At 46.6% G+C, this 25,609-nt stretch overlaps 1 protein-coding gene across 2 annotated transcripts in view; it reads left to right on the top strand.

Annotated features, from left to right (window-relative positions):
• LOC147702891 (kelch-like protein 3) overlaps positions 1-25,609 on the top strand; it is a 530,880-nt gene that overhangs the window by 481,377 nt on the left and 23,894 nt on the right. For both annotated transcript variants that reach the window (XM_086931483.1, XM_086931484.1), the window contains exons 13-14: positions 2,352-2,492; positions 17,767-17,910. In XM_086931483.1, coding sequence (XP_086787609.1) covers positions 2,352-2,492; positions 17,767-17,910 — 285 coding nt within the window. The remainder of the gene's footprint in view (positions 1-2,351; positions 2,493-17,766; positions 17,911-25,609) is intronic.

Below are 25,609 nucleotides of genomic sequence, written 5' to 3'. Positions count from 1 at the left end.
CTCGCCGTTATGGATCTTTCAGCAGCATTTGACTGTGTTTCCCACTCTAAGCTCTGGTATATAAGGGATGGGGATTGATCTGCACATAATAGATTTTATCCGGCAACTATACACAGATGCTTCTGTATCTGTCCGATATGGGGAAAATGGGGAATGTACCCGCCCTTTTAAGATCCTAAAGGTGGTAATGCAGGGTTGCCTTATCGCCCCATTCCTCTTTTATCTGTTGAGATTTTTAAAGCCCTGATCACACTTCTCAGAAGCTGAGAGATAAATCCTCAAATTCACAATTGTCTCTGTTCATTCTGTAACCTTTTGAGAATTATAAGTACAGGTATGACATAACTAATGCACTTTAAACCCCAAAATGACAAATGTTACTATGTTGCAGTGCCTTTACAAGACAACGGGTCACCCATGCAGGTCAGTCAGTCCTACTTTCTAAGTTTCTCTGTTGAAAAAGGGCGGGGGGTCTGATTTGCATCTGTCTCGTTTTAACCATATAGACACATTAACATGTGAGCCCTATTTATGAACCTCAGGATGATATTCCCAATTGTAATATTTCACATAAAAGGGTAACACTTACATTGGTAGTTTCTTCTAAGCTGGACCATGTTGCTGATCTACATTTGGGCCTCCAGACCTAATGGGAAATGCTTTAGAAACCTGCACTGTAATATGGCAGTGTGTCTCTGCTTCTTTTAAAATGGAGAGATCGTGTCATTCGTGATCTGAGATTCTTGCACTGGTTTCTGGACATATGGATTCTAAGTCTCTATTGTGGCCCATCATACTTCATCGATTCTACCCATCTTGGCCAATTTATTCACCAAATATATATTAGATGTGGTAATAGCGCCTTTGATATTCATTATTAGGTCAGAGTTTCCACTGAAACATCATTTCTTGTTGCGGGAGGTCCAGCTAGGGCCCTGGAGTCTGTATTTCTTTGTGAGCCCACACTGAGGTCTGTGTACCCAGCACTGCCAACCTCCCAAAAAAAAAATAAGGTAGCCACTGCCCGGCTGCCCAAAGGCCATGCACCGTGAGGGGAACTTCCCCACCATTGTCTATCTGGCATTCTCTCGTGAAAGAACAACATGCACTCTGAGGGTCCCAGACTGCTTCATTTATTTTGGAAACGGGCACGAAACTAGCCAGCGCTTTTTACCTTGCAGTCTTGAGCACCAATATCTAAAGATTTTTTTAAAAAATGTATTCCAACATACAGTAATATTCCCACAACCATAGTTCATGTGGTTCCCTTGTGACTACAAGAATTTGAAGTTTACACACATCTAAATTAGAATAGTGTCACATTTCATATAATTCTGTCTCTATTTCTGTACTTCCACCCAAGTCACCGCCAACATTTCAGATCCTCAGACGTTTAGCTTTCACACTAGTCACAGTGACTAGATGCATTTTCACCTAGTATCATTTTACGCATATGCTCAAGTTATGTTGATTATTGTGATCAGCTACGGTCTAATACTGACTTTGTACAATTTATTTCAGTGAACACGCGATGGCAGCAAGGCATTTATAAATAATGGTATAAACAATTGCATGGGAATGGCAAATGTCAAAGTATACTTACCTTCAGTATGAGTCAAAGGAATAATTGAACAGAATGGGCAACACTAGTCCAATCTGAACCAGTAACTCACACTTAAAGAGAAGAATCAGACATGGAGCTGGTCAAAATAGTGCTCGCGCTCTCACAAGACAGCGTAGGAGCTGACTAGCTCAGAATGTAGTGGCTGCATCGGACTGCAAGAAACTGCTCATTGGTTGGCTCACGAATTCATAAGATTGTTACTAGGACTGATTACTCTTTTATTGACTGTTTCTACTGGACAACCTGGAACTGCACTTAACTTCGACCTAGACAGAGAAAATATGTGCATGTTTCCAGCATGTGGCGGAAGCTGAAAATTGTTAGTGAAAAACAAGCAAGCTTAAGAGTCTGTGGGTGTTCGCCAACTTTTACAGGTGGCCTCACCCTGGAAAGTCGATAAACACACCATAGTAGTATGTGTGCAGATGCTGAAACCTCACCACACTGGCAGGATGTCTATATTCACAGATCCTGTTTGTGAGTGTAAGAATCAGTCACTCATGAGCCTGTGAATCAGGAATGGGGTGTTGTCCTCATAAATGATATTTTTGCGCACACCAGCTGAACATAATTGCTCAAAAATGTTTAGGAGTCAGGCCCTCTGTGTAGTACAAACAAAGGTGGCATTCTTGTCCAATAAATATCATTTAATTGTAAACTAGCTGCTGTACATTTGCTAAAATATTGAAATGTTCTCTCTTCGTGTTTTTTCCTCCCTGCCTTAAAGGTGTTGGTGTTCTCAGCGGTCAGTTATTTGCAGCTGGAGGGCACGACGGGCCTTTGGTCCGAAAGAGTGTTGAAGTTTATGATCCAGGGACAAATTCTTGGAAGCAGGTCTCTGACATGAATATGTGTCGAAGAAATGCAGGTAGAGTAATCACTTTTTGTTGTCTGAGTTTGAAACGTTGTATGAACGGAGTGCATGACCGTGTCATCTTTATTTTCAAATGTGCAATCTGTGGGTATTTGGAAAATATAGTAAAGATTTGTTTTATATACTTCTTTGCCAACATTTGCATATTTCTCAGTCATGTTATTCTCATGTAGCTGAATTCTTATTAAGGATTATTTGCCTCTGTTCAGACCATTAACAGAAAACCTTTGTTAATTACCCACCCAACAATTATCAGTAAAAGTCAAAGATGAGTGTATAAGGAAGGGTCACAGCCATTAACATCTATAAATTACTTAAAGCTTTCGGGCAGCGAGGTATTCACACTCATAAAAACGTACCCAACACAAATGTCTATGTACATTACACATTTTTTCTTTTAATTATCATGGCACTGTCTCTTCTCCCAGCCTCATGCGCTCACTGAACTTATAATGAAGTCAACCAAACCTAGTACATGCCAGCATTGTAAGCATTTTAATTGGCTGAGACAATCTGAACATTCAGTGCAGCATATTAGTGTAGTCTCAGAGCCAACTGCAGCAGTATAAGGCTTGTTGTTCTCGTGTGAATGTTCTTTTACAAAGGCGAGGGCCAATAATGAGGATAAAGGCATGTAATGGCACATAAAGCCTGCTCTTCATGCTCCAGAGCTGTGTTGGAATATTCTTCCCATGGAGGGCAGCTTGTAGTAGTTAAAGGATACTCTCCATAGAGCACCCACAACTCGCTGCCCTTTCCTGCACTATCTGCCTGGTATCTTCTGCCAGTCGAACCCAGGGATTGTCATGCCAGTATATGGGGCTCTGTAGGGTCAGGCTGGCCTACACGGCAGTCAGGCAGTGTCTAATGGGCTGTTCTGAAAGGTCAGGGTGTGGACTCCTTTTTCCTTTTTTTTTTTTTTTTTTTTTTGGATGATTGGACACTGTTTTATGGTCTGCTAGGCCTGTTTTTACTGTTGACTTTCTTTATATTATAACAAACATTGCTTGCAGCAAGTTCAGATCCATGCAGTCTTTCATACCTTGCAAAACACTTGCACCTCATGTTTTAACAAGTTCAAATCTGCCTGGATTTGGAAACATGGACTTTTATTTCACTAATGGAGGCCACTTTTGTTTTGGTGCCCAGGCCTGTTTTCCGTCCCAGTTCGACCATGGAACACTGGTGTAATTGTCATTCTTTTTATAAGGAGGTGGAAAGGTATTTTACCCTTGGTAATTTCTCACCCATGCTTATTCATTTATTGATTTCTTAAAATCCCCAAACATTTTAGTTTTCTTTAGGATTAATATTCAGTGATAGATCAATTCGCCCAGAATTTGTGTTATACAGATTTTTACCACATTGTCATGGCTAGGAAGTAAACTACGTGTTGCATCGTTAAGCATGTGATTCATAGACAATAGGTTTTTTTTACTGCAATTGCAAATTGCCTTTGCATATTTCAATTTATGTTCATTTAAACAATTAATGGTATATATTGCACTCTCAAAACCATACAAATGTATGTATCGGACTGGAAATAAACAGAAAGTCAACTGCTGCATGCAAGAAGCGATAAAACAATGATATACAATGATGTACTTACCTTAAGCTTAAGGTTTAAGATATATAAAACACAGAAAGCTGTATCTTGAAGACTGGTCAGACAAGTAGTCAGATAAGTTGTGCTCTCACCAGGAAACCCCTCATTAGAGGGTTGGCATTCCCCAACCACAGGTTATACTACTGGGCTTTCCAGCTACAGGTGTTCAATGAATGGGTATTCGTGACGCAAAAAGAGCCCTCTCTGTTGGCCAATAGAAGGACCATGGATTCCACGGGCTACCTATTTAGAATAAATGGGATGGGGATGACGAATACACAGACAACCCCCTCATCTACGGTAGTGAAGATCTGGGTGAAAGCAACTTCAGTAGGCTAAACAGGGAAACTGACACTTAAGACACCACTCCTGGAAACAGATGCACTGAAAGAAGTGCAGTTAAGTGAAGGACACAGGCAATAGGACCTGCTAGGTATCTCTAAATTTGGGAACATATGGCGGGATGGTGAGGTGATACTGTTCTCAGAACTGCAGGAACAGTATGAGCTGGCCCTGTGTCAGTTCCTTAGATACATTTAGATGATTCACAGCCTGCGAAAACATGCAGATAAACTGCGGAGCATCATTGAGGAAACACTGCTGGAAATGTGTCCTGGGGTCCCTCCTACATAGGCACACAATGGTGTGTGTATGCAGGAGGGACCCCAAGAGGAAAAGGTCCTGATCTTTACCACACTGCTAAATAACAGCCTGTCACCCCTCACAGCATTGAGGACAAAATGGGACCAAGATTTAGGCAGGCTAGAAAATGCTTCCTGGGGTGAGGCATGTGTCCACCCATGGGGGGTGGCCATACAAGGAAGGTTTAGAGTGGTGCAACTAAAGATATTTCATAGGGCATATTACACCAGAACACGATTACTGAAAATGGGGAGGACATAGGATGACAATGTCTCTGGGAATACAAGCAGCAAAGTACACTGCTGCACACCCTCTGAGGGTGCCCAAAAATAATGGAATACTTGTAAAAATGTGTAGGAAACTTTCACACATTGTTGAGATCGCCCTGGAGCTCACACCCAAACTGTGGTGCTAGGTATATAGGGCGAACAAACTTTAAACCGGTACACAATCTTTTTTGCAATGTAACCCTTATGGTGGCTAGACAAGACATTGAACGTGACTGGGGCGGATGGGAGGGGGTCATCTTCATCAATAGCGGCGAAGTGAGAGGGAAATCTCGATTGGTGCAGGAGATCTAAAGAACTGGTATATAGGGCCCAGGCATGTCTACATACATTTGTGGGCTCCTAGAGGAATGTGAAGTAAGACCTGGACATCCAGTCAATTTGTTGAAGGGCAAAAACAGCCGGCATTCGAGTCATGCAGGGACGACTAATGATGGGTGAAAGTCAGGGGAAGTAGATCGAGAGGGTATTGCCAAGTGAGACTTTGTGTGCGAAATACGGCACTAGAGATGGACAAATGTCTGTGGGTGAAATTGATACAATTCCGGACCTCAGTTTACAGATGGTAAATAATGTAAAAGGCTGTTGGTTGTGAAATTTAATTAACTGAGCTAAAAACTGGGACTTTGTGTCCAGTCACTTCTACAACTGTAGTAGGAGCTGATCCCTTGAGGCTGACTTTCCTCACACAACATGCATTTGTGTGGTGTATTTAGCAAAATATATTATCAAGTATTTTTTCCACGGCATAGAGTGGATTAATTTTGGTCATCAATATAGTTCCATTAAACAAGCCCTAAATGCACATCTGCCAGGCAGTTTTCTTTGTTAGTTATTCATCTACTTTCTGATGAATACTCTAATGGATTATTCCTCACCTTGTGAATCCCCCAGGCATCAAACTGGATCCTGAGATTTTTCTCAGCAATTCCCATGCGTGCAGATAGGTGGTGTCATGCATCTTCATGTCTGGTACTTCGCACCCCAGAAGTGCCAGTGGAGCCAAATGTAAACTCCATGTGTCAAGGTCTCTCTCTTTCTTCCTGCACCTTCCGATGGGGATCCATATTTTGCTCCCTTGGTTCTGCCTCTGACAGAAAACCTTTTCTTCAGCTTGCTCCCTTGATTCTAACACGGACAGTAAACCTTTTCTACAAACCGTTTCCAGTGCAAGAGACTTGTCTCCCCGCAAAACTACAGGATTTAAACCCTGCAATGATTGCCACAAACAGATGTCGGCGATGGACCCCACAAGGTGTCTCTTGTGTCTGGACTCTTCTCGTGCAATGACTGCGCTCTGATGAACATAAAGGCCATCCGTGATCAAGATCTCAAACTGTACATCGTAGAACACCACAGAAAAGGGCTTAAGGGCCTGGTCTTGGTCTAGGTCAAGAAGCATCCCTGCTTCAGAGGCTGTTCCTGAGAAAGATTGTTGTCCCACTCCAAGCATCATGTAATTCAAAGTCCAATAAGAACCATATGAAGTCGAAGCAGAACTCACAGATTTACCCACCATTCTAATCTTGAGAAGTCACAGGGATGCTAGGGGTACCTCACGAGTTAAGTCCCATTCTCCTGCAACCAAGCCTATTGCTCAACTTGTCCCAATTCAACAAATGGGCCATCGGTGATGCACCAACAGATCCAACCTTTCAAAGAGGCCATGTTGCAGATTTTTGCTACCCTTCTGGATACCTCTGAAGAACCTTAAGGTCCCACGGATCTGAGGAGGCTTCCAGTTGAAGGATCACTAGTGGATCCGTCCACGATGCAAACTGTGACTCTTGTCCCTGCTATGGGCCTGTCTCACTCAGGAGCCAATGCCTGAACTCCTGTTTCGGTGTCGAGGCCCATGCCAGTCCCCATATGTCAACGCCAGTACCGAGGCCGCCAATGCCGGAGGAAGAGCATATAGTCTTGTCTGACTTGGAAGCAAATCCACAGCGACCTCGGCCAAGGTCACACCCAGATCAATCACAACCTCAATCAGACTTTGAAGGCATGCCTCAGTTACCTTAACATTTGTGATACCCATAATAATATGATGGTGATGTAGTCACACCTATATGAGGAAGATTTATTTTTGGAGATACAAGATGCCAGTGGCCTGGACTCATCCCTGGACACTTGCCTCAACTCTCCACCTAGCTGCTCCACTGAGGAATCTGCTTCCTTTACTGTGGTGATCAGGAAAGAGAGAGAAGTTGTTCTCCCACTGTCTTCAGTGGAGGTCAAAACAAATGTCCTCACAGAGGTCCTGCAGTTAAGACAGACTCTATCATTGCCACTGATCCCCTTTAGAAAAGGTCACCAGGATCCAGTAGGCAGATTAGTAGACATTGATAGGAGACATAGGCCAGCTCTGAGGGACTTATCTTTCCTCCTTCAGCATCTAACTTTGGAACGCCTCATGGTACAAGCCTTCGCTAGCTGATTGAATTGAAATTTCTTCCCAACTACATCTCTGGACATGGAGTCCAAATGCATAAAAGCCTTTAGGAAAATGTGTTCTCCTCCTCTAACCTCCCATCCACCAAGGTCCCAACCCTTTAAAGGTAGAAGTCAATGATATGGCCGTCAGCGTCTAGGCCCTCAGGAACAACGCACTACCCAAACTCCTCCAAGCCTCTCCCTCCCCTGTGCACCCCTGCCACTGGAAAACAATCCTTAGTTTGCCCTTAGTGGCACATTGTCACCCGATTGGAAGGAGGATAAATGAACACCTCCACAGGTCCTCTTGGACCTTAGAGCCTAAACACGAGCCAAGACTGGCCCCTCCTTCAAGGTAAACAAACCAAAAAGTGGCAAACCTTTATCCCCTCTGCTCGCAAATTGTATATAGCACGGCTGTGTGTTGGGTTGTTGTCTTACACCAGCAGCACAATAACTATAACCCAATATGAAGGCCATGTTCTAAAAACCTAATCATCTGAACCCAACATCATTATTTAAAATAGGATGACACCAATTAGTATGTTGTTTTGTTTTCCTTTCAAAATGGTAAGTATGAAGTCTGCAAGTGAACTGACATATACAACACTGCATCACAGATCCAGCTAAAGAGAAGCTTCGAGGAGACGTCTGTGACCTCCTTTGTCCACCACCAGACTGAAAATACATTCCCTGCTATCTTTCCACTTCATGCGCCATCTCAGGGTCACTCTTCTTTTCGCTGCCAGATCCAGCCTCCAGAATGCATTCAACTATGGTATTTGCGGGATTGATCATGCGGTTTCTTTGGTGTCAAGAGACGCCTATTGCAATGGCTGTCACTCCATGACTCATGTAGACTGTTTCACGAACACATGCTAAAAGACACCAAGGAGGGCAGAGGTGTGCGTGGAGTACCACGCGCTTCGCTCTTGACCGTTTCACATTTCCAGTTGTTTGAATTGTATATTTTCTACTCTACTCTCAGCACTTGATAACTTGTTTTTATTTTAGCACAAAATGTCGCAGTTTTCTGTAAGTGATTGCTAACAAGTAACTAGATTTTCTTATTCCTAATTTAATGGCTTTCAGTTTGTTGACATTGACATTGTGTCCAAAACTGAATTGGCTTTGGCAGCAGTCTTCGCTTTTGACGGGTATATCACAGCAGATATCAGCATTGGGCGCTCACCCCACTAAGGTATCTTGGTGGTTGGAGGGCAATGTAGGGGCTCTTTCAAATTTTAATAAACCCTTTACCCCCAACCTCTTATCTTTCAGTATCCAGACCATCAAACACAAACACTCAGTAAATAAAAATGTGTTTTATCAATATAAATGGCTTATTTATACATCTATTTAGCACAACTTAATAATTTTCTGTGATTTACCATGAGACCATGTTCAGACTTGGGCTCCTAGAGCCACGTGCGGCTGAATTCTCAGGCCCGCCCACCTCTAATATAAACTGCCACACACGTTGCATCAGGTAAACCCAATAACTCCTACTCCAGTAAAGACCCCAAGTGGTACATTTTAAATGTGTTGAATGCTTTCCACACCAAGGGTGGTGGTGGGCTGCCAGTTACTTTACAAGAAATCTTCGAAATCATTGATGCATTTGTGAAAAACTGGAAGTTTATAGAGTATGGTTTTGCAATATGGCATGGTCTCCTCCAGTTAAAAAAATGTATATAACACTTTCTTTAGTTTTGCTTCCTTTTGATTTTCCCAGCCTACAAATTCCAAGTAGATTCTTAGTCATATGGTATAACTAAGAATATTCTTGAAATGGGCAAGACGTGAAAAAGTCCATAAGTCATGGAGCGAGAGCCATTGCAATAGGTGTCTCCTGACACCAAAGAAACTGCATGACCAATCCCTCAAATACCACAGTTGAATGAATTATGGAAGCCGGACCCGACAGTGAAAAGAAGAGTGACTCTGAGATGGCGCATGGCAGTGGCAAGATAACAGGGAATGTATTTTTGGCCTGGTGGTGGGGAAAGAAGGTCACAGGTCTCTCCCCTAGGCTTCATTTTAGCTGGATCTGTGCTGCAGACTTACCATTTTAAGAAATAAAAACATACTAATTGATGCCATACTATTTTAATTGATAATGATTATGTTTTGAGAACTTGGCCTTTCTGAAGACATTAAGTGGAAACACGAGAGGTCTTGTTAGAACCTAGGCTTTTTCATCCCAATACAGCTCCACCACTGATAAACAAGCTTTTTCTTTGCTGTTGCTCTTCAGCCATCCTTACAGCCTCTTTGTGGTAGCGGAGGTTAGGTATCTGCCTCTCTTCTTGTGCGATACAGATATTTCATCACCAGTCTCTTTGGCTATGTAAACTCTTTTCTATAGAAATATTTCCCTTGGCCCTCCGCTTTGAAGTGAAGTTTGGAAAGCACCCAAAGTGATTTTGAATGCGCTTGGCAAAAGAGGAGTGCATGGCATAATCCTTACCTGCTTATGTGATCTTTCTTTTTTCGCCCTCGGCCATGTTTGGTTGATCGCTCACCCCAACACCACACCCCCCATTTGCTAGCCATTCACAGCAGACAAAAGGCAGCTTGAGCACATCCAGAAAATAACAAGCATTGGCAAAGCCAACAGGTTTGGTTTTAATGTGCAAATGCATGCAGCATTAGCACATTAGAGTGAAACCCATAGAAGGGACCCAGCGGGAGCGGACAGAGTAGCCTGTAGTTGTAAAGTACTTCCTCAGGCATTTCAGTGCAAGCACTTGTATGAAGTTGGAAGGATACTTCCAAACAACCAAAAGCTTCAAGTGAGAGATGAATACTGTTCGAGGCTAAACCAAGACGTGATTGACAAAGCCGAAAGCCACTGACTGAAGGGGCCGGGCCCAAAGCCCACTATGTATATTGTTAGCAATAGTTTTATTCTAGTTTGATAACTATTCTGTCAAAATCTACATCTAAAATTTTAAATAAAAGGCTGTCCTGGCCTCTCTGCCTGCCACACTAGCTTACACTTTCACTATGGAGTTTGTAATTCATGGTTTTGCGTCACTTCTGTCATAAGGTCATTGAGCAAGTCAGTTAAGACTGAACAGTTACATGTCAACAGTTCCCATGGTATACTGGCTTTTAGAGGGTAGCTCTTTTCACAGTATGTGGATTTTAAGATTGGCAGTAATTTTGAGTGGGCATAAGATACATTTTAGACAATTGTCCATAAAACAAAAATCCATCTTTAAAACTCATCACAAAATGGATCAATATTTGAGTAAAGGCAAATAGGTACATGCATGTCAATTACATATGGACATGATATGCATTTACCAAGAAAAAGTTCTGAAAGAGACACTTTAGTGATAGATTCCTTACCTTAGACTATCCCCATGCATCAGACTAGATCCGGAAAGTTTTGCTTAGCAGTACCCCTGCGCATCAGTAGGTGGCGGCCGGCGTCTCCGCGTCCGTCACTGGCGTCGTAAGCACCCAGATGACATCGTGGAGAGTACTTAGGGGCCACCCATGCGCGCTGACGTCAGTTCTTTATTTTTACGCGCCAGCAAGCGCAGATCCGGATTGAGCACGTACCGTAGTCACTTTTTGACTACTATTTTGAGACTTTTGTCTCCCCCATTTTTTCTCCTGGTGGACGTAGGGATGCCCGGCTTTAAGTCTTTTTGGTGCCTGTCACCGTAATGTTTCGGTGGCAGACCCCCATGATGTTTGCTTCTACTGCCTGGAGACCGACCACGACTCGCAGGACTGTTGAGCCATGGCTCCCAAGACCTTGCTGGAGCGGCATAGGAAGTTGCTGGAGGTCCAGCATTCGTCAGGTCACCGCTCCGGGTCTAGGAGCCGTTCCCGGGACCACTCACAGGACTTGAGCCGTCGCTCCTCGTGCTCCAAGTCTTTGCCTTCGTATTCCGGTAAGCGACGCCATAAAAAGAAGTCGGAGAAGCGTGTTCGATCTCAGACGTCCCCCTGTCGCTTATCGGAGGCGGACGAGGAGGACAGGGGCTCTGCCCCGTGGCTCCTCTGGAGCCTGGGAGTCCTTCGGCCTACCTGCCATACCCAGGTCCGTCGGCGACTCCCGAACAGGTGCAAGAGTTTCTTGCTGCCATGGACCGCCTTTTTAGGCCCCGGGCTCCCGCCTGCGAGCCTTCAGGACCAGCTGTCCCGTGTCCAGATCCTGCTGGCCTGGCGGCTCCGCCCCGGCTCCACAGGATCCTGCGGCGCTGGCTCCGGCCCTGGCGCCACGAGGTGCAGCGCAGCCGGCCCAGCGTTGCCCTCGGCTCCACCCCCGGCGCCACACTGGGTTCCGTTTATCCCACCCCTGCCCAGGTTCCAAGACCATTTTGTTCCGGCCTGAGATCCGCATTGGGAAGCGGCTCCGGCCGGCACCATTCGTCCCTTCTCTGGCTCTGCCGCCGCGACTTGCTCCCGCTACGCGGTCAACGACTGGGACGGATCCGAGGACCCTCTTGCCCAGCAAGGTGATTCCGAGCAAGATTGGGTGGACGACCTGGAAGACGTGGGCAAACTCTGTTTCTTCTGACCCGGGGTTTGCCTCTCCTCCGCCTACTATGGAGGAGGGTGCCTCCAACACCATGGTGCTACTTCGGGCTGCGGAGGCTCTCAATCTCGACCTCCCTACAGTGACCCTCAAAACCAACCTCCTTACTGAGGTGCTCCAGACATCGTCTACATCGTTGGTGCCACCTCTTCCTTTCAAAGAAGCCCTTAACAAAGTCCTCTTGGGCACTTGGTTGCGACTGGCCACGGGGGCACCGGGGGGATAAAAACATTGCCAGGCGTCAACGCCTGGTGATCCCGCCTTCCTGACCACTTACCCTACGCCTAAGAGCCTGGTCATTCAGCCCTCGACGTCGCAGAGTGCCTTTCCCACGGCTCTGCCGGATAAGGACTCTAAAAGGCTGGAACAATTTGGTAAGAGGTTATTCTCCTCGGCCAGCTTAGTGCTGCGGTTGGTTAACACCGCCTGCTTGTTGGGCCGGTACTCCCACGCATTGTGGGATTCCGTTGCTCAGGTCTTGCCTCAGTGTTCTGAGGAGGTCCAGGATGTCCTTTCCCAAGCGATTGCTGATGGGAAGGATGTGGCTAAGTTTGCCATCAGATGTGGTTTGGACACCGCTGATTCGTTGGGCAGGGCAATTTCCACGACTGTTCGACTTGGTTCTCGCCCGATGTCCAGGGCTCACTCATAGACATGCCCTTTGATGGCTCCTGCCCCTTTGGCGATAAGGCCGACAGTGCACTGGATCACTTTAAGGACTCACGGGCCTCGGCCAAGTCCTTGGGTTTTTCTAAGAAGAACCCTGCGACTCCTGGATCTCGTTCCTTTCATGGCCAGGGCAGAGGCACCCAGGCACACTCCTCCAGCAAGCCTGTGCAGAACCAGCCTCAGCGCGGCCGTGGCTTCCGCAGGGGCGGGTCTCGGAACCAGTGTGCGTGTCAGTCCACCTCTACCCCCGCTGTTTCCACCTCCAAGACTTCCTAATCCGAGCTTCAGGGAGCACCCCACACCGGTGGGGGGCAGAGTCCGCCACCACCACCTCCACCACTGGTGCGAAATTACATCGGACAGGTGGATGCTGCAGATAATCTGCAAGGGTAATTTCCTTCCCTTTCAGTCCTCCCCTCCAGCCATGCTGCCTCTGGGCCACTGCATGTCGGGGGATCATTTGGTTCTTCTCCAACAGGAGGTCACGGCCCTCTTGGCCAAGGGCGCCATCGAGTGCGTTTCTGTGCAGGAAGTAGGGAGTGGTTGTTATTCCCACTACTTTCTGGCCCCCAAGAAGGACAAGGGGGGCCAGCGCCCCATCTTGGACCTCCAGGACATCAATCGCTTCCTCTGGAAGGAGAAATTCTAAATGCTGAGTCTGGCTCAGGTCCTTGCTGCCCTCGACCCTGGAGACTGGATGGTAGCGTTGGAGTTGCAGGACGCTTATTTTCACATCCCCGTCCTGCCGACCCACCGGCGTTACCTGCGGTTCACGGTAGGCCAGGAGCATTTTCAGTTTGCCGTGCTCCACTTCGACCTTACCAGCACCCCTCGGGTGTTCACGAAGGTGATGGTGGTGGTCACGGCTCACCTGCGCAGATTGGGGGTGTCAGTCTTCCTCTACCTCGACGACTGGTTGTTGAAGGCCAGCTCGCCCCAGACTACGGCCGACCTCCTGCAGTTGCTGGGGTTTTCCATCAACGTGCCAAAGTTGCACCGGAGTCCCTCCCAGAAGCTCCCCTTCATCGGAGTGGTTCTGGATTCAACGCTGTTTCGGGTTTATCCTCCCGAGCCGCGCTTCCGGGATACTCAGGCTATCAATCCGATCTTTCGGCCTCTATCCTGGGTTTTACTCTGGTTGACCCTACGCCTCCTGGGCCTGATGGCCTCCTGTATCCTGCTGGTGAGCAATGTCAGATGGCATATGCAGGCTATGCAGTGGGACCTAAAGTTCCAGTGGGCGCAGCATCAGGGCAACCTGTCCGATCATGTCCAGATCTCGGAGGGCACTGCTCAACAATTGCAGTGGTCGCTCACGAATCGCGATTGGGTCAATGGCAGATCCCTCTCCCTTCCCCTACTGGAGCACACAGTGATGACGGATGCATCCCTCCTGGGATGGGGTGGCCCCTTGGGAGAGGCGGAGATCAGAGGCCTCTGGTCTCCGGCGGAGTCCCAGTTCCATATCAACCCTTAGGAGCTTCGGATGATCCGACTTGCACTGAAAGCATTCCTTCCCTCTGTCCAAGGAAGTGTGGTGCAGGTGTTCACGAACAACACCACCACCATGTGGTATTGCACCAAACAGTGCGGGTTGGGTCCTGGACTCTGTCTGGAGGCTCTGCGCCTCTGGACATGGCTGGAACATAAAGGTATTACCTTGATGGTTCAACACCTGGCAGGTTCTATGAACGCCAGGGCGCACAAACTCAGCCACCGGTGCTTGATGGATCACGAATTGCGTCTGAACTCGGACGTGGCGCAAGGTCTCTTTCAGCAGTGGGGAGAGCCTTGGTTAGATCTATTCGCCACCGAAGAGAATGCACAATGTTATCAATTCTGCGCGTTGGAATTTCCAAGGCGGTACTCGCTCGGCGCCGCTTTTCGTCTCAAGTGGAGTTGCGGTCTGTTGTACGCCTTTCCGCCTATACCACTTCTGCACAGAGTGCTGAGGAAGATCAGGCGCGACCGGGCCCAAGTCATCCTTGTGGCTCCGGATTGGGCACTTCAGGAGGATCTTCTGTCGCAGCAGCAGGGGACTGTTCTCCATCCGAACCTGTCCAGCTCCACCTCCATGCGTGGAGATTGAGCGGCGACAGTTGACACCTTTCGATCTTCCTCCCGAAGTCTGTGATGTCATTCTGGCAGCCAGGCGTCCCTCTACAAAAACTGCAGGTGGAAAAAGTTTGTGGCATGCTGCACGGCGAAAGGCTGTGGATCCCCTTTCTGCCCCTGTTTCTGAGGTTCTTTTTTTGCTTTGTTCTTTAGCACAGAAGGGCTCTGCTCTGGGCACTATCAAAGGTCATCTTTCTGCCATTTCCGCCTTTCTTTGGCTTCCTGATCAGCCTTCTCTTTTTAAGTCCCCAGTTGTGACCCGTTTTACTAAAAGGCATTACGCACACTTTCCCTCCGGTGCCGTTTATCATGCCTCAGTGGGACTTAAACCTTGTCTTGACGTTTCTGATGTGCGCTCCCTTCGAGCCCCTTCATGACTGTCCATTATGTCTTCTCACTCTTGCTTTCCTGGTAGTTATCACCTCTGCCAGACGTGTGAGTGAGCTTCAGGCTCTTTCTTCTAAACCTCCTTTCCAATCACCCGGACAAGGTGGTTGTGAGGACCCGTCCTTCTTTCTTGCCAAAGGTTGTCATGCCCTTCCACATCGGGCAGACCATCACTTTGTCCACCTTCTTTCCGCCTCCGCATCCTTCCAGGGAGGAAGAGAGGCTCCACCATCTGGACCCAAAACGTGCGCTTTCCTTCTACTCGAGCCACACCCAACAGTTCCGGGTGGATGACCAGCTCTTTGTTGGCTATGTGGACTCCCAAAAAGGTCGGGCTGTGCACAAACGGACCATCTCTAGGTGGGTCGTTCTCTGCATCAAGGCCTGTTATTTGTTGGCTAAGAAGGAGCCTCCTGTGGGGTTGCGTGCCCATTCCACCAGGGCAAAGGCAGCCACCACTGCCTTGGGACGCAGCGTTCCCTGGCAGGACATTTGTCAGGCAGATACGTGGGCCTCGCTGCACACGTTTACCAAGCACTACTGCCTTGACAGTCCAGTACAGAAGGACATCTTCTTTCGCCGTTCGGTGCTCCGTGACTTTCTGGTGTTATCTTGTTCGCAGACTCACCACCGGGGTTGGTATTGCTGGGGTATCTATTCTAAGGTAAGGAATCTATCACTAACATGTCTCTTTCAGATTCACAAGTTACTGATAGATTTCTTACCGCCCCACCCATCCTCGCCGTTCTGCGAACTGATTACTAGGGTTAAGGTAATCCCTTTTAGGGCCCTAGTTTTATGCACTAATGGTCAGTGTCTTGCATGTCACTGCGTTCCTGGCACGGAAAGTCGTGTACAGAACTGACGTCCTCACGCATGGGTGGCACCTAAGTACTCTCTGTGACGTCATCTTGGCGCTTACGATGCCAGTGACAGACGCAGAGCCCTAGGATGCCAGCTACTGACGCGCAGGGTTACTGCTAAGCAAAACTTTCCAGATCCAGTCTGACGCCTGGGAATATTCTAAGCTAAGGAATCTATCATTAAGTAATGTCTCTTACAGATATATCGTTACACATGTGGTAACTTGTGCATTAGCGGGGAAGAGCCCTATGAGATTATAAACATTTTCTTTGAAAAAACGTTGCTTAAGACAATCAAAGATTAGAACAATCTAATTGTGGCAAGCTGGCGAACTAGCTGGTAAACTGTAGTTACTTTGCGTTCTAATCACAAAAGCATAAACCACAAAACCGCAATATTCAATTCAGCACTATAGGCAGATTCTACTTTACAGCCATGCTCCCTTCCTTGCATACATGGGCCTCATACCAGTTCCGTCTATTCAACTGTGAGTTAATCCATAGGATTGTTTTGATGGTGGCAGGCGTGAAGGCAGGAGAGTGGTGGAAACCACAGAGACCCTATTGCTTTGAAGTAACATAATCTTAGTGTAATTTCCTTGTTCTTCCATATATTTATCAGTGGGTAGTATCCAAAGCAAGAGGGAAAACATTTAGGAGAAAACCAAGCTTCGGAAACCAAATAAGAAAGGCACAAGGTCCTCTACATCTTTAAGCCATAATGCCTATTGTCCATGGTAGACGCATCATGCTTGTAGTGCTTGAAGAATGTGTTTGGTGTGGTTTACGTAATGGCCCTGCAAATGTCTCTGACTGGAAAGTCCCTGGAGTATCCCACCAAATGCCTTGTCTGAAAGAAAAGCTTACTTTAAGCATTGCATGGAGAGATGCAAGAAATGGACCATTTGTTAACAGAGGTTTTGGATGTGGTGTTTACTGCATCTGTTGCCTACAGGTGGTGAAGTACTGATGAGTAGAATAGCGATCTCTTGGTTTGCACAGATCAATCTGAGATCATCCCTAACATCAGTGTGGTGCACCTCGTCAGCCAAGGAATAATATATTATGGGCGTGTAAAGAAACTGTTCGAAAAAAAAATCTAATTTGGGTGAAATTTAGTCACCAGTGTTGAGATATAAGCCGAGAAGACTACTGCAAATTTCACTTGTACGTTTTTAGGAGATGTGGATGTAATGGAAACACAGAAAGCACAGGCATGTACTCCATGGTTATTCCAAAGACATAAGAGGTCTTGAACAGGCTGTCCAAAGTGAAGAAGATTAAATCACTGTTAGAGATCAAAGACATTTTGGGACAGGCCTCCCAGGGTATGCAAGGTCACAGCACGCAAGAGAAGTAGGTTCTGTTACACATCGATTGTCAGCGCTGGCAAAAGCAGACACCTGCATGGAGGAGTGAAGCAGAAGCATGGCTATGTGTATGCTGTACTTTTAGCCACTTTGAGAAGGAGTTTCCAGTCCCATCAAAATGTGGCAGCTTGCCTGTATGCTGAGAATATGAGAGACAGGAGGCATTGAAGAAATAGTTTGTGGCCTATCTGTTTGATTGGCCAATAAACTAAATTGAACACTATGTGGCAACATCAATGTATGTTAATTATATGAACAAACCTGCGAATTAGGACATCCAAGTTGCTTTATTAAGAAACTTTCTTTCATTTGTTTGACATTATTTATTTCTTTTGTAGGTGTTTGTGCAGTAAATGGCTTCCTGTATGTGGTCGGGGGAGATGATGGTTCCTGTAACTTAGCATCAGTGGAGTATTATAATCCAGTCACTGATAAGTGGACATTATTGCCTACAAATATGAGCACTGGAAGAAGTTATGCGGGTAAGCAGAAGACTGTTTATGCTACAGTCTGATATCAAGAAAGAAAGTTTTGTTGTCTACCTTTGAAATGCTATCATGACAGTGTCTGTACACTAGAAGTCCCTGTTCTCCTGCACTGCATCTTTCATAGATTCACATGCTTGAATCATTCCCATAGCTGAAGTGGTAGTCCCACAGTATAACAAGAACTCATTAATGTGTGTTATATATATGTCAGAGGTTGTGAAACAACATATTTATTTCACATCCTTTAAAAAAAACTCGACTTCAGCCGATCAGGTTACAGCAAGCTATTAACCACTCCCCACAGGAGCCACCATACTTCAGATTTTCAACCATATGTCGTATGATTGGAGTCTTCATGTGCTCTGCTCAATTCTCTTCAGAAAGAGGCCCATTTTCAAGATTTCAACTCCAAAAGCATGTAATATTTAAAGAAGTGTTTCTCTCTAACTCTGACAACAGAGAATCTAGCCGTTCTGCCAGACACCTGAAATAAAAAGCCCTTTCAGGCTTTGTGGCTCCTGTGAGAAGAAAGACTTCCTTCAGAGGATCCCCAAAAGGAATGCATATATTGCTTATATCCTTCACACAAAGTGAAAGACTGCAAGATCTGTCTCACTTTCTCCTCCAAGACCTTGAAGGATAGAGAAGGGAGGCTACTGTTGTGGCATCAAAAGCTCAAGACCAAAGACACACCAATCTCTGGTGAGGAAAGTGAAAGTACCTCTGAATATTTCCGAAAGTCTCACAAAAGAAAGAGATGATAGAAAAATATCACCAAACTGAGGCAGCTTTTAAAAAGGCTTCAAAAAGTATCATTACAGACTTCTGTCGAGCGAAGCCCATGTTCGAGGCATGTGGGCTGCTGAATTCATATCTTTTGCATAGATCGCCGCCTAGTGTTGGGTCCGGATGATTGCACTTGTTGTTTTGGAAGAGTCTTCGAAGTATCACAAGATAGGTGACTCCTCCCCTGGACTACAGTGCGCATGGGCATCCTCTCCATCCTCAGATTATTTTTTCCGCCATTGGGTTCGGATGCAAACTCCTATACTCCAACTTTGGAATCAAAAACAAAACTTTTCTAAAGGCCCAAAGGCCTTCGATTCAATGGTATTGTTCTCGCTCGGTACCTCTCTACTCGAGCCAGCCTTCCATCTTCAAGCGGTCGTCGACGCGGGCCGTTGGGCCTTTTCGACGCCACGTGAGCCGACCGTCGATGGAAAGAAGCCCGTTTAAAAGGTGCCCGCAATGCCACTCCAAGTTCCCACATACTGATAAGCACTCAGTATGCAACAAGTGCCTTTCCCCAGACAATAAAGAGGAAAGCTGTCCAGCCTGTGCACAGTTTCGATCCAAGAAAACTATTCGGAACCGACGTGTCGCCAGGCAAGAAATGCAGCGACAGGCACCAGACCACATCTTCGATGACGACCAGGAGCCACAAGAAGCGCCAGACTCGGACCTAGAGATCGTCACCATAGAGGACTACTCGGACTCCGATGACGAGATCCCACCGGGGCAAATCGTGAGTACCCTGCCCCCGACACCATCTACCCCGTTAACAACGGCTCCGGTCAAGGCATCGCCAAAAGGCCTTAGCGAAGATCATAAAAAAGTTTTGCTTGCCCCTCTATCCGGCTCGGCTCCGAAACCTTCAGAAACACCAGGGCCCAGTAACATCGTCCCAAAGAAGGTTCCAGAGCCCAAGAAGGTCGTCGACCCGAAGGGCGTTGATCCGAAAACGGCCGCACAGCCAAAGAGCGTCGAGCTGAAAAAGACTGTCGACCCCAAGAAGGCCGTGCAGCCCAAACTTGTTGAGCCAAAAGCGGTTGTCAAACCGAACAAGGCCACGCAACCTAAGGGCGCTGAACCAAAGAAGGTCGCCGACCCAAACAAGCCTTCGGCACCAGAAAACGTCGACCCGGCAAAAGGCGCCGTACCTAAGCCCGCGTCGAAGCCAGAACGACACATCGGCCCGAAGACACCGGCTCCAAAGACACCAGTCGATCCAAAAAAGACAATCGACTCGGGGAAGGACACTCAGCCTAAAAAACAAAAGTCTCCAGTTGATCCGAACAGGAACATTCTCCGAAAAAGCCTAAGGAGCACAAAAACGCGTTGACCCGAAAGACACAGTCGACCCGAAAAAAGACCCTGAGCCAAAAAAATCGGCTGCTAAACCAAAGGTCGCCGACAAACCAAAGCCAAACATTCAAACCAGGACTGTTGAGGAAGAACTCTTCCACCCAGATCCCTCTGACGACCAAGCAAAAATTTATATCAACCCAGAGACTGGTAAAGTTATCATCCTGCATAGGAAAAAGAGGCCTTTGGACTTTGAACCTCAGTCCCCTATTCCACTGAAGAAAAAGGACTTTGGGACTTCTCCTTCTAGACCCTTCATTCCTTTTCAACCTATCATGCCTACTACTCCTTTTAATCCATACATTCCTTATTCTCCCTCTCATCACGGGGACGACTAAGGTAACACCGGGGATGAGCCACAGCCTCAATATGACTTCCCACAGGACCCTGAACCACAGGAACCATGGGAAGAGCCAACTGACCCTTACAACACCCATCCCATCCCTGATATGTCCTCTTATCCTACTAAGCCGTCACCTACTGATGACACCGTAGTTTTTAATCAGCTCATAGACAGGGCTGCACAGTTCCATAACGTGGATATGCATAACGACCCTGTTGAGGAAGACTTCTTGTTTGACACCTTCCCTACATCAGAAAAGAGTGTCAAACTACTTCCCATGTTGAAGGGAGTTCTGAAACATGCACCTGACATATTTAAGGATACAGCCAGGGCACGGGTAATCAACCCCAGAATAGAAAAAATGTATAGGGCAGCCCCTACAGACCCTACTTACATAAAAGGGCAGTTACCACTTGATTCACTGGTAGTGGCCAACGCACGTAAAAGAGCCAACTCCCAAACCACCGGGGAGGCACCTCCCCCAGACAGAGTCAAAAATACTAGAGGCATCAGGGAAAAGAGTAGCAGCACAAGCCTCCAACTCATGGAGGATAGCTAATACACAAGCCCTACTGACTCGTTACAACAGGGCGCATTACGACCAGCTAGAGACCCTAATGCAACACCTACCTGAGCCTTTCAAGGCACAAGCCCAAGATCTCATACAGGAGGGAAAATTCATAACAAACGCCTCCATCAAATGCGCGCTTGACGCAGCAGACACTGCAGCTAGGTCAATCAACACTAGCGTTCTACTCCGCAGACATGCATGGCTGCGTATTTCTGGTTTTAAAAATGAGGTACAGTCCACTATCCTTAACCAGCCTGTCAATCCGGACTTTGTTTGGCCCTGCTGTCGACACCATTTTGGATAAAATGAAAAAGGACACAGAGACAGCAAAATCAATGGGGGCATTGCAATTTCAGCAACAAGAGGACTCTTTTCGTCGCTCCTCATACAGGGCTAATACACAAGGACATACCGCACAAAAAACTGCCTCATATAAAGGTAACACACAAAGTTCCTTTACCAAAAACACAACCAGAGGAGGCTACAGAGGTAACAATACCAAGGGAAGAGGGTGTGGAGGCAATAACACCAGAGCCTCCACTGCCTCAAAACAGTGACTCTATTACACTACCTCCAGACCACTTAACACCGGTCGGAGGCAGACTCCAACAGTTCCTACCCGTCTGGAACACAATTACCACAGACAGGTGGGTGAGAGAAATTATCCAGTCTGGCTACTGCCTAGAACTGACTTCTACACCACCAAACATACCACCCAGACACCGTCCAATGTCCAGAGAACACATCACCCTGTTACAACAAGAGGTGAACTGCATGCTAGAAAAGGGGGCCATAGAGCAAGTCCCTTTCCAACAGCAAGGGACGGGAGTGTACTCCCTATATTTCCTTATTCCCAAGAAGGATGGCTCTCTCAGACCAATATTAGACCTCAGACCCCTAAATCAATACATACTGTCGGAGCACTTTCATATGATAACATTACAACAAGTGCTCCCGTTGCTACAACAGGGGGATTTCCTAGCAACACTGGACCTCAAAGATGCGTATTTCCACATACCCATCCATCCAGCCCACAGAAAATACCTCAGGTTCACAATAGAAGGTCAACACTACCAATTCAAGGTTTTGCTCTTTGGGGTTACCACGGCTCCAAGAGTGTTTACAAAATGCTTAGCGACCGTGGCAGCACATCTCAGGAGGCAGCACGTCCATGTGTACCCTTACCTGGACGATTGGCTTATACAAGCAAAATCGTACCACCAATGTGCAGCACACACGTCTCAAACAATCCAGCTGTTACACAGCTTAGGATTCTCAATCAACTACACAAAATCACATCTGCAACCGTCCCACATACAGCAGTACCTCGGAGCCACCATAAACACATCGGTGGCAAAGGCGTATCCAAACTCAGCAAGGATAGCCAGTATGCAGACACTCATTCGCAAATACCTGCCAAAACACTCTTTGACAGCTCAAATCTTCATGCAACTCATAGGCATGATGGCCTCCTGCATATTCATTGTTCCCCATACCAGACTTCAGATGCGCCCATTGCAGGAATGCCTAGCAAGGCAATGGAACCAGGCTCAAGGACAACTAAAAGACCTAGTGTTGGTAGACAGTCTCACTCACAACTCTCTGCAGTGGTGGGACTCAGAAAACCTTTCCAAGGGGCGACTGTTCCAAGAGCCGGTTCCACAACTAGTGCTAACAGCGGACGCATCACTGACAGGCTGGGGAGCCCATCTCCTTCAATACACAGTACAGGGGCTCTGGACAAACAAGCAGAGAAGGCTGCATATCGACCAGCTAGAGTTGCTAGCGATATTCCTAGCCCTAAAAGCATTTCAGAAATACTTGTACAGCAAGACGGTGTTGATCCGGACGGACAACATGACCGCAATGTACTATATCCAGAAACAGGGAGGAACGCACTCTCCACAGCTGTCCCATCTGGCACAGAGCATCTGGAAGTGGGCGATTCCCAAAAACATTTTTCTCCTAGCAGAACACCTTCCAGGGAAGGACAATCAAGTTGCCGACCTGCTCAGCAGGCGCAGCCAGCAATTACACAAATGGAAGATTCACCCCCATGTCCTCCAACCATTCTTCGAGGAATGGGGTCACCCAGAAATAGACCTGTTCGCCACAAGAGAAAACTCAAAATGCCAATACTTTGCCGCCAGGTTCCCACATCCATTGTCACAGGGCAATGGGATATGGATGAACTGGTCAGGCAGATTTGCGTACGCTTTTCCCCCAGCACCACTGATCCCGCTGGTGGCACGCAAACTGCGGCAACACTCCCTCACACTAATCCTAGTTGCTTCCACATGGGCGAGACAACCGTGGTACACGACGTTCCTAGAACTCTCAGTAGTTCCCCATCAAAGACTGCACCCTGCACCTCATCTTCTAACTCAGAACCATGGAGAAATCAGACACCCAGATCCCATCCAAATGAACCTAGCGATCTGGCTCCTGAGGTCTTAAAGTTTGGATACCTTAACTTGCCCACAGATTGCATGAATATCATTAAGGAGGCAAGAAGACCAACCACACGAGCGTGCTATGCAGCTAAATGGAAAAGATGTGTTATTTACTGCACCAATAACCAAATCAACCCCTTAGATGCATCAATACAAAACATTATATGTTACCTGCTACACCTACAAAGATGTAACTTAGCATACTCTTTGATACGGCTACACCTCGCTGCCATAGCAGCATACCTTCAAAACAGGCAACACCTTTCACTGTTTAGAATACCAGCAATCAAAGCCTTCATGGAGGGTTTAAAAAGGGCGATTCCTCCTAGGCACCCCCCTTCCCCAGTCTCGAATCTCAATATAGTGCTTACCAGACTCATGGGCCCTCCTTTCGAACCTTTACATTCATGCAAACTACAATTCCTAACGTGGAAAGTTGCATTCTTGATGGCCATCACCTCACTCAGAAGAGTGAGTGAATTACAAGCGCTTACAATTCAAGAACCTTTCATGCAGGTACATGCCAAGAGGGTGGTTCTTAGAACAAACCCTAAATTCATGCCTAAGGTTGTATCCAATTTCCATATCAACCAATCAATAGAACTGCCAGTGTTCTTTCAAAATCCACAGTCAGTAGCTGAGAGAGCCCTGCACACACTAGACGTAAAAAGAGCTCTACTTTACTATGTGGACAGAACTAAATCCTTTAGGAAAACAAAGCAACTGTTTGTTGCCTTTGCACCATAACACAAGGGGAATCCAATTTCGAAATCAGGAATAGCCAGATGGATAGTTAAATGCATTCAGATATGCTATCAAAAGGCAAAACACACTTTAACCGTCCCCCCAAAAGCACACTCCACTAGGAAAATTGGGGCATCCATGGCTTTCCTAGGAAATATTCCTCTTAAAGATATCTGTAAGGCAGCCACATGGACCACCATACACACTTTCACAAAACACTACTGTGTAGATGTGCAAACAAAACAGCAAGCTGCTGTAGGCCAGGCTGTCCTCAAAAACTCTTTTTTTCAAACTGCTGCAGCTGGCACAGGTAGCCACCGCTAGAGGAGATACTGCTATACAGTCTATGCACTAGATATGAATTCAGCAGCCCACATGCCTCGAACGGAATATGCTACTTACCAGTATGCATCTGTTCTTGGCATGTAGGGCTGCTGACATTCATACCGCCCGCCCTCCTCCCCGGTGCCTGTAGCAGCTGCAGCATTCTTTGTGGCATGGCCATCTCTTACTTTACTATCTCCATCTCTGCCACAATGGCGAAAAACAATCTGAGGATGGAGAGGATGCCCATGCGCACTGTAGTCCAGGGGAGGAGTCGCCTATCTCGTGATACTTCGAAGACTCTTCCAAGACAAAATGTGCAATCATCCGGACCCAACACTAGGCGGCGATCTATGCACAAGATATGAATATCAACAGCCCTACATGCCAAGAACAGATGCATACTGGTAAGTAGCATATTCCTTTCAAAGCATTCCAAAGAGGAGGATTCCTCAAAGTGCACGTTTGAGCCTACAACTCCAAGTAAGATTTTTATTACGTGTAAAAATCCTATGAGCAAACCGTCAAGACAGTAAAGCCATCAACAAAATACCTTGTGTATGTTATTATCAAACAGGTGTCTCCGAAAAACACCATCGTTACCAACGGTGACGACCGTGACTAAGACGACGGCATCGTCCACAATGACAACGGCAACTAATTTAATGCCGGTCAAGCTGTCAACTAGGAAATCGATAACAACACTGTGGACAATAGTAGGGAAGACACAGAAATAATCCAGATTTCAGAAAAGGGTAAATTGTGCCCTTAAAACCTGAGCATACATCTCCTGGTAAAGTGTCACCTTTACCACCAAGTCACCTGTTAAATATAGAGGAATGTAACAATGAGGAGGAAGATGCTGATGGACCATTTGGTCCTGCATACAGCCCAACTGACCTCCATGTTAATTATCAAGATGATGACTAAATGGAGGGTGAATACTTTCCTCCTCAGTTTGATTATATTCTGGGTTACAGATGTGAACGGCCCTGCGCTAGACTACTACCCACTATATTGGTAACCCAATAAACAGACAAGTTGCATGGAAACATATACACATCAGTGGGGAGCCATTATCAACTAGCTACATATTAATTAACCTATACACCT

Source organism: Lissotriton vulgaris, chromosome 7 (genome assembly GCF_964263255.1).
Source record: "Lissotriton vulgaris chromosome 7, aLisVul1.2, whole genome shotgun sequence".
NCBI classification, from domain to species: Eukaryota; Metazoa; Chordata; class Amphibia; order Caudata; family Salamandridae; genus Lissotriton; species Lissotriton vulgaris.
This window is presented reverse-complemented; position numbering and strand designations above follow the sequence as displayed.